Here is a 15,348-nt window from a genome sequence, read left to right as displayed (position 1 = left end):
TCCATTGTGATACTCCATCAACATGATAGGATGAACTTGATCAGCAACGATACTTAGGTATGTTATGCTATTCAGACGTTTATAATGATCTGGCCCTCTAGCAACTTCACCGTGAAATTATAGCTAATTTGCCTACAAACATCAGGTGGTCATAATAATCTGGCCACTCAGTGTATATTCACTGAGTATCTTTGGAATATGAGACAACATACTTGGAAATTAAGACCTAGGCCCTGCCCTCAAGGAATGTATACTCTAGAGGCAGTTGAAGGGGGAGGGCAGACATTATTTCTGATCAAGAGAGGAGAGGATGCCCTGAACAGTGTGGCTGTTGGTTGGGCATTGTCTTGTGCACTGAAAGGTTGCTGGTTTGATTTCTGATTGGGGCGCATTCCTAGGTGGCGGGCTCGATTACCAGGAGGAGGTATGCAGGAGGCAGCCAATCAATGTTCCCACTCACATCAATGTTTCTCTCTCTCTCCCTCTCTCAAAATCAATAAAAAATCTTTTAAAAGTAAATAAAAATAAAAGAGGAGAGGAAATAAAAGCCACAGAATGATTTTAAAAAGAGCTCTCCCTTCATTATCCTACTTGCAAAATCATAAGACTACCAATCTAGAGAGACCATAGATTGTAGAACTAAAGTTTAAGCCTAGAAAAAGTAAGGCTTAGGAAAGGTATACAGCAAATCTTTTCAAAATTTATGAATGACACGGAGTGAGCATAGACTCTTTATGAACACTTGGTATATTAGGTTTGGAGGGGACATATAGATGGGATGGCTTAAAATTTTGAAGAAAGGACCCTGGGACAAATAAAATAAAATCCTTTATTATGTAGCTTTTAGTAGAGAAGTACAACTTGTTACCCCAGAAAGTTGTCCAAGCTGATAATGACAGTTAACATCAATAAGAGAGTATAAAGAATGGGCTATTGCCCTAACCGGTTTGGCTCAGTGGATAGAGTGTTGGCCTGCGGACTCAAAGGGTCCCAGGTTCAATTCCAGTCAAGGGCATGTACCTTGGTTGCAGACACATCCCCAGTAGGGGGTGTGCAGGAGGCAGCTGATCGATGTTTCTAACTCTCTATCCCTCTCCCTTCCTCTCTGTAAAAAATAAATAAAATATATTTTTAAAAAAGAATGGGCTATTAAGGGAAGACTAGAGATGTTGAGATTGATACCTTGGTCAGATACCATGCTTTTTCACAAAACAACTCTAGATAGTTTTGTCAGAGATGAAAATGGGGTGATCCAGCATAGCATTTTATTTTATTTTATTATGATTTTGGAGGCATAAGAATATATAACTCTGAATACACATTCTTCAAAGAAGATATAAAAACAGCCATCAAGCAAAGGAAAAGATGCTCAATATCACTAATCAACAGAGAAATGTAAATCAAATCCACAAGAGATGTCACCTCACACCCATTAGGATGACTACTCTCACAAAAATACAAAATCCGTGTGAACAAGAATATAGAGAAATTGGAACCCTTTTGTATCATTGATGGATTGTAATATGATACAAATTATATGGAAAACAGTATGGAGGTTAGAGCTATATGATCCAGCAATACCACTACTGGAGATAAAAATTAAGGATAGAGCTATATGATCCAGCAATACCACTACTGGAGATATATATATTTCCAGAAGAATTTAAAGCAGTATCTCAAAGAGAGATTTGCACACCCATGTTCACAGCAGCATTATTTACAATAGTCATGAAGTTAAAGCAACTCCAATGCCCTGAAAATGAATGGATCAACAAAATGTGGTATATAGACAATGGAATATTATTCAGCCTTGAAAGGAAGGAAATCCTGTCGTATGCTACACATGGATGAACCTTTCGGACATTGTGTTAAGTGAAATAAACTAGTCACAAAAAGAAAAGTTCTATATGATTCCACTTACATGACTTGTCTAAAGTTGTCAAATTCATAGAAACAGAAAATAGCATTGGTGGTTACCAGGAACTGTGGGGAGGGGGAAAAGAGAAATTACTGTGTAATGAGTATATAGTTTCAGATTTGCAAGTTTAAAATGTTCTGGAGATCTGTTTTCCAACAGTGTAATACACTTAACACTACTGAACTGTACATTTCAAAATGGTTAGGATGGTAAATTGTATTTTTGTGGGGGTTTATCACAATACAAATAGATTTTATAATTTTTTAAAAGAATATTTAAATCCTAGATTCTAGTATCCTATCTGAATGTGATTTGGTCTTAATAATTGACTGAAGGCCTTTTCAATGCAGTCTTCTTTTTTATTTTTTAAAAAACAACCTCAGCTTCTAACTGGAAGTAAGTTGAATTTCTTCCTCTAGGCATAAAAATGAGTCAGGTGCTTATAGCTAAGGGAATACAGGTTTAGATATTCATCTCATAAGCATGTGTACAAGATGTAAAAGAAAAAATCCATCGGTTATTTATGAATCTGTTGTTACAAAGCTGTAGATTTCTGTCTGTTTCCTATTTAGTGCTAACAGATACCCTCAGAATTATGTAGTGTGAGGGGTTTATAGATGATTTTTATAGATGATTTTAAAATCCTTACAGGAACATTTATTATATTCCCATTTACCACCACTGGGTCTCATCAGTCTTGAAGATTTTTTTTTTCAATTTCCTTATATGCCCATTTCCTTTGGCAATATCTTGCTTTTCCTTTTTAAATTTGAACTTGAATATTAAAACAGGTGCAAAGGAGAGTACTACTTACACATAAACTCTTGGACTGCATTTTTATCATTTGCTCTGTGGAAAAAAACTCAATTGTATGAAATTGATAGCAACATTTTAGTATATCCTCAGGTCCCCAGGGAAAAGCAATGTGCTTAGACAGATGATCTGATTTTATGAGCACATAGCTGAAGTCTAGCACTGTGCATTTGTCTTTATGCGGCTACTTTTTTCAGGCACTGTGAAAACACATTTAAGCAGTAACTTCACTTTCCAACAATGGACTGCAAAGCCTATGACAATGCAGAGCATTTGCATTGCTGTTTTTCACGATGCACATTAAAGTAGAGAGATCTCCTTCAGCATAGAATCTTAATCTGAGCTTCTTAATAAGAAAACAGGAATCTCAGTATATGAACTCATTTTATTATCTCCCCTTACTGAGGACTGTGATTTGGATTCCATTCAAATATGAATTAGTTTGAATGTTGCTCTGCTGCCGACTGTTGAATTTATTCATTATACTGTAATATTTTACTTATGAAACTGCATTTGGAAATCCTTTGGTGTATATCAGGATGAAATTACAGTGCTCAGGGATATCGATTATTGCTTGTAATTGCCATCATAATAGCCAACAATGCTGTCTCTCTTTTTTTGGTCTTTTTTTCTGCTTCTTAATGATCTACCAAACCAAATCAATATCCAACATATTGGGCCACTTACGATGTCTCAAAAATCCAATTGTTTTCCTTCTTTAATATGCAAAGGATCGAAGATTATATCTTCAAACATTGAATAAAAGAGCTCCATACTGCTGGGCTTCTCTTTTATCCGTTAGGAATATATCAGAGTGTTGCTGTACAGGATCTTTTATACGTGATATTTGTCAACTCCAGAGTAACTGCAGGGCAGGGGTGGGGAGATGGGGAAACAATCCTACTCCGCTGTCTGCAAAATGCTACACTTTTTGCTCACTAGTCAATTAGATGGCCAAAGGGGAAAACACAGGCTGGGGGAGCTAACCAGACATTAAAGAAGAAATCCATTTCCTTGTGACACTAGGACGATGATTTCAGGGCCACAAAAGGAAGTGCATTCAGATGGAGGGAGCATAATGCTATGTCACTTTTTCAATAAAATGTATGTGTTCTTATTTCTACTATATAATGTTTCTCCATTCTGGGGATAAATTTGAGTGCCTTTAGAAGCAGCAATGACTCCTTTAGTTTCTTAACAATGAAAGAATAGCTTCTTTGTAATGAACCCCATTCATCCAAAATAGTTAAGGTGGTATTTAAAAGGTACTATAAAAGCATGTGACATGAAGAAGATGATACGTATCCTGTAGTATTTCTAAAACAGATTGTATTTGTTTAACCTGATTCAATTAACCCAGGAGATTAGAACCTGGTGCTGATCCAGTGGAGACTGTGGTTGGCAGGTAGTGTGGGCCAATGGAAATACACCGTTTGGAAAGAGACCAGATCCTAAGTTCATTCATGCCTTTAGACTACCTATGTTACCTTTATGTAATTCACTTTTATTCTCTGGGTCTTGGTTTACCTAACTGCAAAATGAGGTGCTGGGCTATTGATTTCTGAGATTCCTTCCAACTCTGATTCTCATATTTTTGTCATTGGTCCCAAAGGAACAGACTAATAGCATGGCTCAATCAAGTATTATCCATATGCCAAAATCAATAGCAAGCATGCTTCTTCTGTGCCTTTTTAGGCCTGGATTCAAATCTTAATATGCTTACTCACTGCGTAACCCTAGTATAGTGTACTGTAGTGTAGTGGGTAAGAGGATGGCTCTGTAGTGAAATTGCTTGGGTTTGGAACTCAGCTTCACCAGTTACTAACTTTGGGACCATGGACAAGTTACTTAACCACTCTGTGCATCAGTTTTCTTATCTATCTGGCAGAACTTAGGTAATAGGATTGTTGTGAAGATTAAATAAAATACTCTGAAGTATTTAGAACAATGCCTGGCACAAATAACCATTTAATGAATGTTAACTTCTTCTTATCATTATGATAACTACAACTACCACTCTACTCCTACAAACCTCATTTGGCTTCTGTTTCATCAACTGTAAGATTAGAATAATAGTATCAACCTTACAATGTATGAGGATCAAAATAATGCATATAAAGTACTTACTTTGATGCCTGGACTTCTTAGGTGCTCGGTAAATCGTGTTCACATAAATAGGACCAACTAGGCATATGGTGGGTGTTAGCCAGTACAATTTTTGTCACTTACCCTACCTCCAGTCTCTTTGATACTAGTTCCAAAAGCAATATAAGCTCAAGGCATAAAACTTTTAAAATACCCTTATTATGCAATGGGAACACAAATTATTTTTCTATTTATATGCTTTTTAAAGTTTAAAATTTATATCCTACTAGAGGCCCAGTGCACGAATTTGGGGTTCTTTGGCCTGGCCAGCGATCTGGGCCAATCAGGGCTGGTGGGGGGTGGGGACGTGGAGGGACCACAGGAGGTTGACTGGCTGCAGGAGGTTGGCTGTGGTAGCACACTGACCATCAGGGGGCAGCTCCTGTGTTGAATGTCTACCCCCTGCTGGTCAGTCCACATCATAGCCACCAGTCAACCAGTCGTTCAGTCGACCAGTCGTAATGGTCGCTTAGGCTTTTATATATATAGATTGCCAAAACTGTCTTAAAGCCTACCTTTTTACACTTGGTGATATCTGTAATGATTTTTTTCTAGTGAATAGATATACTTTTACAATAAAATTTGTAATGCTGCATAGTATTCTACTATGTATTTATAAAAGAACTAGAGGCCCGGTGCACAAAATTTATGCATGGGTAGAGTCCCTAGGCTGGCTGGCATTCAGGGCCGATCAGGTTCCCTGCCTCCCCACCTCCACCTCCTCCTTACCTCACTACCCACGTGCTGCCACCATAGGGTCCCACCCACCTCCCTGCCTCCTCCTTCCCTCACTTCCTCAGCACCCCGCCACCACTGCTGGTCGCCCGCCATGTTCCACACCACCCTCTAGTGGTCAGCGCATGTCATAACAAGTGAATTCTCTGTCTCCCAGTTGAACTCCTGAGGAGACTCATTGCATATTAGCCTTTTACATGTAGACTAAAGGCCCGGTGCATGAAAGTATTGCACTGGGGGGGGGGTGTCCCTCAGCCCAGCCTGCACCCTCTCCAATCTGGGACCCCTCGGGGGATGTCCCACTGTGGGATCAGGCCTAAACTGGCAGTCAGACATCCCTCTCACAATCCGGGACTGCTGGCTCCCAACTGCTTGCCTGCCTGCCTGCCTGCCTGATTGCCCCTAACCTCGTCTGCCTGCCAACCTGATCACCCCCTATCCACTCCCCCGCCAGCCTGATCAACGCCTAATTGCTCCCCTGCTGGCCCGATTGCCCCCAACTGCCCTCCCCTGCCAGCCCAGTCGCCACCAACTGCCATCCCCTGCTGGCCCAGTCGCCCCTAACTGCCCTCCCCTGCAGCCCTGGTTGCCCCCAACTGCCCTCTCCTGGTGGCCCGGTTGCCCTCAACTGCCCTCCTCTGCCAGCCCAGTTGCCCCCAACTGCCGTCCCCTGCTGGCCCAGTTTCCTCTAACTGCCCTCCCCTGCTGGCCTGGTTGCCCCCAACTGCCCTCTCCTGTTGGCCATCTTGTGGCAGTGGGTGCTGCCATCTTTGAGGGTGGGGCAGTCAATTAGAATATCCCCTCCTTATTGGTTGTGGAAACCACCATCTTTGAGGGCAGGGCAGTCAATTAGTATATTTCCTCCTTATTCACTGTGGACACCGCCATCTTTGAGGGCAGGACAGTCAATTAGCATATTCCCTCCTTATTGGCTGTGGGTGCTGCCATCTTTGTGATGGCATGAGGGCCAATTAGCATATTCCCTCTTTATTAGATAGGATTTACTGAACTACATACCTATTACTGTGCATTTGGGTATTTGTTTTTTGCTATTATAAATAACACTTCAATGAGTGAATTCTTACATGCATTGTCATACACATCATTCCTGAGGATAAATTCATATGGGCATAATTATTGGGCCAAAGAATATGCATATTTGAAAGCTTCTGATGTGTAATGCCAAGTTACCCTCCATAAAGCAAAATTCTCTAATGTGGATATTTTTCATTAAGGTAGAGAGTATATATATATATGCTTTTGTTCTTTAAAAATGGAAGCTAGAAACCAGTCTTTAAATAATCTTGAGGATTTATGCTTTGAGGCATATAGCACACATACAAGGTGATGTTGGCTCTTTGCTAGTGGAGAGGTTTTATGTTGTAGTACATTAACATGTGGCACTTCAATGTGCTTGATTTAGCAGTGCATTTTACTGCCCAAGTGGCCCAGTAGAGTGATTAAGAGTAAGGGGTTTGGAGCTAGAATGACCTGGGTTCCTATTTTCACTGTCATTCACTAGCTAGGTTTATTTAGGGAAGTCATTTAACCTCTTTAGGAGTCTATTTCCTTTAACGTGCAATGAGGATAATGTAGCCTATTTCATATGACTAAAGGCTGAGATAGAGTGTTAACACAGCTCATGACAGCACTCCACAAGTGGAAAGTATGTGCCCCTCCCCCCCAAAAACATACTTTCACTTATTTGCTTTTGGCAACTTCTTCCATGTACTACTATTTATGAAATATCCATGTTACGATAGTCATGAGCAGTGAATAATTATCCTGTAGTAATTAAAACATGAGACAGAGTGAAATTATAGGACAGGCAAAATTAATGCATGGAAGAAAATAGTGGCTGCCCCTGGAGGATGATGACAGGGATTTACTTTAAAAGGTAGGAGGAAATGTCCTGGGTAACGGAAATGTTCTGTCTCTTGATAGGGGTTTGGGTTGCACAGATTATTGTATTTGTCAAATCTCAGTAAATGTACATTTTAATATTTGTGCATCTCATCCTGAATAATTTTAATTGAAATATATTTACATATAATGTTGTCTAAGTTTAAGGTGTACAACACATTGATTTGACACATTTACATATTCCAATGTGATTGCCATTGTATTGTTAGCTAACACCTCAGTTATTTCACAGAATTATTTCTTTTTTTGTGGTGAGAATAATTAAGATGTAGTCTCTTAATAAGTTTGATGTCTATAATACAATATTGTTGTCTGTGTTCACTGTTCTGTACATCAGATCTCCAGGACTTAATTATCTACTAGTTGCAAGTTTGTACCCTTAAACGTCTCTCTTATTCCCTGACCCTGAGCCCCAGTAACCATTCTACTGTCTGTTTTTACAAATTCATGAATGGATCTTGAGGACATTATGCTAAGTGAGATAAATTAGAAAGAGAAAGACAAATACTATATGATATCACTTATATGTGAAATCTAAAAAAGCTACACTTGTCATGTATAAATTCTATATTAAAAATCTATAAAAATATTAAACTCTAGATAATAATATGCAAGTTGAAATATGTGAAAAGAGTATACTGATGTATGCAACTTACTTTAAAATGCTTAGAATCTAAGATGGACTGACATATAGATGAAAATAGCAATGTAGAGCCCTAACTGGTTTGGCTCAGTGGCTAGAGCGTCAACCTGCAGACTGAAAGGTCCCAGGTTCCATTCCGGTCAAGGGCATGTACCTTGGTTGTGGGCACATCCCCAGTAGGAGGTGTGTAGGAGGCAGCTGATCGATGTTTATCTCTCATCGATGTTTCTAACTCTCTATTCCTCTCCCTTCCTCTCTGTAAAAAATCAATAAAGTATATTTTTTTAAAAAGACAGAAAATAGGAATGTAGAGAAGGGTAAATATCTGAAAAAATGAGTAGAGTCCAGTGTTAACTGTAGAATCTAGTTGGTGAGTGTATGTTTATTCATTATATAAAAATTTTTCACATCTGTATGTTTGACAATTTTTATAATAAAATATTGGATGAAAATATATCTGTGAAAGATAGTCTCCAAATAAAATATTGGTTTCTAGGCCATTCAAATTACCAAATGCCTGATGATGTTTCTGTTTTTGAATCTACTCTTGAGTATCATAGTTAATGAAAGAGAACTGTATAGAAAATAACATCAAATGCGGGAGATTAGTGCTCAGAGTGTGAGAAATTCACTAGCCAGAAAGGCAGGGAACGGAGAATTTCTTTCTTCTTCTTAAAGGTCTAAAATCAGAAAACAAGAGGGAGACGCCAAGGGCAATTTGGAGCTAAATCTTAGGTATATTAAAATTGATTTGAGCCCCTCCCAGTTCCTCTGATGGTTTGAAATTAGTGGAGATTCTGTTTTTGTAGCAACTGCATTGCTAAAAGCCCAAATTTTTGTTTCCTTATCACAGACACTTCCTGTTTAAACATGGATCTGGTTCCTCCGCTATCTTCAGTGCAACCAGTCAGAACTACCCTCTGACATCCAATACTGTGTACTCGCCGCCTCCCAGGCCACTTCCTCGAAGCACCTTCTCCAGACCTGCCTTTACCTTTAACAAACCTTATAGGTGCTGCAATTGGAAGTGTACAGCCTTGAGTGCCACTGCAATCACCGTGACTTTGGCCTTGTTACTGGCCTACGTGATTGGTAAGCCCGTTCTCCCATGTCTCACTTTTCTTCTTAATCAAAGTCTTATTTTGCTTGGGTGGTGGTGGTTCTCTCTCATCACTGGGTCCTACAAATTTGAATCTAGACTTAGTATTATAAATAACGAATGGATTTCTAATTAGTGTTTTTTTTACACTTTCAAACCTTAAATACTGCTAAGGAGAGTATGGAATGCTATTTGAGAAGAAATATTTATGCTACTAACACAATCTTATTGATTGCAATTACTGTAGTTAACCATTTTCCTTTCAATTAAAAGGTTTGTTATGGTTTCCTCATTAGAAGTCATAAGGACTAATCTACGATAGCTTCTTAAATTATAGTTAAACAATAATACTGCTACTGAATTTTCAGGTAGCAATTTCATTAAAGTAGTAGTTATTTGGAAGCTATCAGAAAATCCAGTGCATAATTTCTTTCCAAGAATTCAGAGTTGTAACTGGGACTTTAAAATGTATTCTTATTTCCACAAGGTAAATGGCTGCAAATCTTTGTGGTTACTGTGTTTGACAAAGTAAAGAGGAAAACAGTTGTGAGACACTTTTTACTTTTAAGAAAAATAATTATTGTTCTTCAGTCACCCTGATTAAAGTCAACCTCACTTGATAGAAAATGGTATTGATTTTTCCAGATGGCATTTTGTTTTGACTGAACATTAATTTCCTTGCTCCAGTGGTTCTGCAGTCTAAAATGTAAATTAACTTAAGAAACATGTATTTTGTGGAAGCACTATTCCTAGAATGAATAGAATATCACGGTAGGAAAAAACTTTTATCCAGGTATGTCACTAATAACTTCTTTTCAGGTTTAACCCGATTTCATAATTGAAGCAGAATGACCCAGGAAGATACAATGAATATGATTCTGAGAGGCAGACAAAAAGTGATTTGGATTTAACTATAATCCTATCTAATAATAGACAAACATGGTAATTAACCATACCTCCGCTACGCTTTCCATTGGCTAATCAGCAGGATATGCAAATTAACTGCCAACAAAGATGGCGGCCGGCAGCCACACAGCTGAAGCGAACATGAGGCTTGCTTGCTCCAGTGATGGAGGAAGCCAAGATTCCCTGCCTGCCGCAGCCCAGCTCTGAGCTCCGGATGCAACAATGTTGCAATTATAGAAGCTAAACAAACCCAGATACCTGCTTTCAGCTAGCTGCAGCCTCAGAGCTTAGAGCACCATTGATGGCAACAGAGTTTCAATTATAGAAGCTAAACAAAGCCCAGGTACCTGCTTTCAGCCGGCAACGGCCTCAGAGCTGGAGCTGGCTCTCAGCTCCAGTGACAGATATAGAAGGTAAATAAATCCCAGAATAAAAAAAATAAAAATAAAAAAAAAGAGGCTGGGAGCTTCAGTCGCCTGCCAGCTGGAAAACGGTCCGCAGCCCCTCACCCAGATTGGCCAGGCACCCCAGTGGGGATCCCCACCCTGAAGGGGGTTTGACCAGCTGCAAACAGCCATAAGCCCGTCATCCAGGCTGGCCAGGCACCCAAGCGGAACCCCCACCCTGATCCGGGACAGCCGGCACCCACCTGTGCACCAGGCCTCTATCCTATATAGTAAAAGGGTAATATGCAAACTGACCCTAACAGCAGAACGACTGGGAATGACTGGTCACTATGACACACACTGACCACCAGGGGGCAGACGCTCAATGCAGGAGCTGCCCCATGGTGGTCAGTGCGCTCTCACAGGGCGAGCTCTGCTCAGCCACAAGCCAGGCTGATGGCTGCCAGTACAGTGGTGGTGGCGGGAGCCTCTCCTGTCTCCTCAGCAGCGCTAAGGCTATCCGACTGCAGCTTAGGTCTGCTGCCCGCTGGCAAGTGGACATCCCCCGAGGGCTGCCAGGCTGCCAGAGGGATGTCTGATTGCCAGCTTAGGCCCAATCCCCTGGGGAGCAGGCCTAAGCCAGCAAGTGGTCACCCCCGAGGGGTCCCAGACTGTGAGAGGGCACAGGCCGAGCTAAGGGACCCCCTACCCTCAAGTGCACAAATTTTTGTGCACCGGGCTTCTAGTTATAAATAATAAACTAAATTTGGTTGATTCTGAGTTTTTTTCAAAATTTGAATAATAAAAATGTTCACAAAATCAATGTTTAAAGGACTCATAGAATAGGGAATGGCTAGTAAATAAACATATATTTTGTAGAGAAGCCACTGATAATGTCAACAATATAGGATCATAGCCTCTATTAATGTGTATGAGTAAGTCTTTTATATTTTCACTGTACAATCTGAATTTATTTAAACAATACTACTATTAAATGTGGATAATATTACCTTACCATATAAAAATGTGTCTTTTATCTCAGACATTTCAGGATAAACCAACATGTGTTTATTTGGTTTTTAATAACCTATAATGAGAAATAATGCTGAAGGAATGGAGGAGGGGAATGAGAAAATACTGTAATATAAGCGTGACTTTCATATGGAATCATTCAACAGAAGGAGTAATTTAAAAAGTTTAAATACATTAGAGGCTCTTTAAAATGTTCTTGTTCAATTATAAGACAAACTCTTATCTTATGAGTTATCTTCTATTAACTGTTACTATATAGAGAGATAATGTTTGAGCTCTAAGACTTAACCCCTGGTGTAAACAAATCCAGGTAACATCAAGCTCTTGATTATTAGTTTTATACTGTGTTCAAACCTATGTTTCTATTTAAATTTGTTATAGTGGCCACTCTTGCATCAACAAATGTGTTATATTCCGTGAAACTTGTTTAGGTTATATATTTATTCATTTCATTACTATGCTTTTTTATGGGGTAAAACAATGGCATATAAATTTATCATGATAATAAGGTAGTACAGTACAATAGCTATGATCATGGATTTATCTGACCTCTGCCACTTATTAGGCATGTTGCTTTGAGCAAATTACTTAAACTTTTAAGGACTCAATTTCATCAACTATAAAATGGGCCTAAAACAGTATCACATCGGGAATTAAATGAATTGATAAAACTAAAGCACTTGATGTTTTTACCCCTAGGAATATATTAGAAGTCATTAATTTTGTTGACTCTGCAGGACACTGTGAGACATTTTACTATCTTCCAAGTATCTCCTTAAGGCAGGGGTTTTAATACAACTATGGGATCCTTTCTCCCAACACCCTGCACAATGACAGATCAACCATCATCATCAACATAAACTCAGAACCTAAAAAATTTATGTTGGCATATTTTTATTGATTTCATAGAGGAAAGGAGAGGGAGAGATAGAAACATCAATCATGAGAGAGAATCATTGATTGGCTTCCTCCTACATGCCCCTTACTTGGCATTGAGCCCACAACCCGGGCATGTGCCATGACCGGGAATAAAACCTGTGACTTCCTGATTCATAGGTCAGTGCTCAATCACTGAGCCACACTGGCCAGGCATGTTGGCATACTTTTGCCCACAAACTGGATGGATATATAGCTTTAAGAATAAACAAATAGAATTAAAAAGAAAAAAACTAAAGCACTTGATATAATGCCAAAAACATAATATTTATATTATAAACTAGAGGCTCAGTGCACGAAAATTCATGCACTCGGGGCGGGGGGGGGGGCGGGTTCTCAGCCCAGCCTGCACCCTCTCACAGTCTGGGACCCCATGGGGGATGTCTGACTGTGGCTTAGGCCCACTCCCCACAGAATTGGGCCTAAGCTGCAGTCTGACATCCTTAGCGCTGTTGAGGAGGTGGGAGAGGCTCCTGCCACTGCCACTACGCTTGCAGCCATCATCCCGGCTTGTGGCCAAGCAGAGCTCCACCTGTGGGAGTGCACTGACCACAGGGTACAGCTCCTGAATTGAGCGTCTGCCCCCTGGTGGTCAGTGCACACCATAGCAACCAGTCATTCTTGGTGGTTCCACCATTAGGGTCAATTTGCATATTGCCCTTTTGTTATATAGAACTAGAAGCCAGTGCACGAAATTCGTGCATGGGTAGGGTCCCTAGGCCTGGCTGGTGATCAGGGCCAATCTGTGCAGTGACTGGCAGGGTGATTGGGGCCCCCGTTCGCACCTGCCTTAGCCTGGCACCACCCACTCACCTGCTCCACCATCCTGCTGTGGTCCTGCTCTCGTCAGGACCCATCAGGGCTGGCAGCACCTCCACTGCTGCCCACTTCCAGTGCTGCACTGATGCCTGCCATGTTCTGTGCCACCCCCTGGTGGTCTAACTCCCGGTCAGTGGAACTCCCATCTATGGGGACAATTTGCATATTAGCCTTTTATTATATAGGATTTTAAATATCATTATTGTTTTAACATTATCAACTTTATAATTATTATTCACTACAAAAATTCACTGGTTCTCAGAATTAACCATTTTGTCTATGGCTATATCCCAGCACCAAGAACAGTACCTGATACATAGCAACCATGTTACTAAAAATTTGTTGAAAATAACAGAATTGTACTAAGCACTTTATTTGCATTAGCTCAATTAATTTTCACAAAAAGCCTTAAAAATAGGTACCAGTATTAAATATATTTTATAAATGAAACTGAAGCACAGTAAAAGTAAAAAATCACATAGATGGCACATTTCAATTCAGAGATCATAAGAAGTGGGTTCACTGAGCTTTAAGCCAGAGCTGACTGACTCTAGTCACATGCTCTTTTTAAATCTTTTTTATTCATCTTTATTGTTGAGAGATTACACATGACCACTCTCCCCCATTGCTCCCTGCAAAAGTGCTAAGCCTTGTGGCCCCTTTACCACTGCAGTGAACTCTGTAGCTTCTAAACAAATCCACTAGACAATTGTTTTCTTTTCTTTTTTCTTTAAGAAATGAATCTATTCTTTTTTTATAGTCACTATTGCTTCTTTTTTATTGTTTAAAGTATGACATATGTCTCCTTTTTCCCCCATCGACCCCTCCCTGTATACTCCCCTCCCCAGGACAAGCCCCCACCTCCCCAGTGTCCATGTCCATTGGTTATGCTAATGTGCATGCATACACGTCCTTTGGTTGATCTCTTACACCCCTCTCCCCCCCCCCACCCACTCTCCCCTCCCTTCCCTCTGAGGTTTGACAGTCCGTTCGGTGTTTCTCTGTTCTGGATCTATTTTTGTTCATCAGTTTATGTTGTTTATTATATTCCACAAATGAGAGAGATCATGTGATATTTATCTTTCTCTAACTGGCTTATTTCACTTAGCGTAATGCTCTCCAGGTCCATCCATGCAAATGGGAAGAATTCCTTCTTTTTTACAGCAGCATAGTATTCCATTGTGTAAATGTACCACTGTTTTCTAATCTACTCATCTGCTGATGGGCTTTTAGGGCATTTTAGGCTGTTTCCAAATCTTAGCTATTGTAAATTCTGCTGCTATGAACATAAGGGTGCATATGTCCTTTCTGATTGATGTTTCTGATTTCTTGGGATATATTCCTAGAAGTGGGTTACTAGTTCAAAGAAGAGTTCCATTTTTAATTTTTTGAAGAAACTCCATACTGTTTTCCACAGTGGCTGCACCATTCTGCATACCACCAGCAGTGTAAGAGGGTTCTTTTTCTCTGCATCCTCGCCAGCACTTGTCGTTTGTTGATTTGTTGATGATAGCCATTCTGATAGGTGTGAGATAGTACCTCATTCTTGTTTTGATTTGCATCTCTCAGATGATTAGTGACTTTGAGCATGTTTTCATATGTCTCCTGGCCTTCCATATGTCCTCTTTTGAAGTGTCTATTTCGGTCCTTTGCCCATTTTTTTTATTATATTGGATTGTTTATCTTCCATTTGTTAAGTTGTATGAGTTCATGTAAATGTTGGAGATTAAACCCTTATCGGAGATAACATTGGCAAATATGATCTCCCATGCAGTGGGCTTTCTTGTTGTTTTCTTGATGGTTTCTTTTACTGTGCAGAAGCTTTTTGTTTTGATGTAGTCCCATTTGTTTGACCTTTTTTTTCCTATTAAGTTACAAATTACGTTGGATTTCCCAGATCATCCATTGTAATGGTGAGTGCAACTAAGATTGTTGATTGGTAAGAGAGATCTATTGAAGTAATTTACTGTGAGATATTTTAGACAAAGAAATA

At 39.8% G+C, this 15,348-nt stretch overlaps 1 protein-coding gene across 1 annotated transcript in view; it reads left to right on the top strand.

The window, feature by feature from the left end:
• The window catches only part of TENM1 (teneurin transmembrane protein 1), a 934,848-nt gene that overhangs the window by 564,685 nt on the left and 354,815 nt on the right, over positions 1–15,348 (top strand). Inside the window, exon 8 of the mRNA XM_081115196.1 lies at positions 9,031–9,269. Coding sequence (XP_080971322.1) covers positions 9,031–9,269 — 239 coding nt within the window. The remainder of the gene's footprint in view (positions 1–9,030; positions 9,270–15,348) is intronic.

The sequence above is a fragment of the Myotis nattereri genome, assembly GCF_964212035.1.
Source record: "Myotis nattereri genome assembly, chromosome: X".
Lineage (NCBI taxonomy): Eukaryota > Metazoa > Chordata > Mammalia > Chiroptera > Vespertilionidae > Myotis > Myotis nattereri.
The sequence above is the reverse complement of the archived record's forward strand: the minus strand, read 5'-3'. Positions and strand labels throughout refer to the sequence as shown.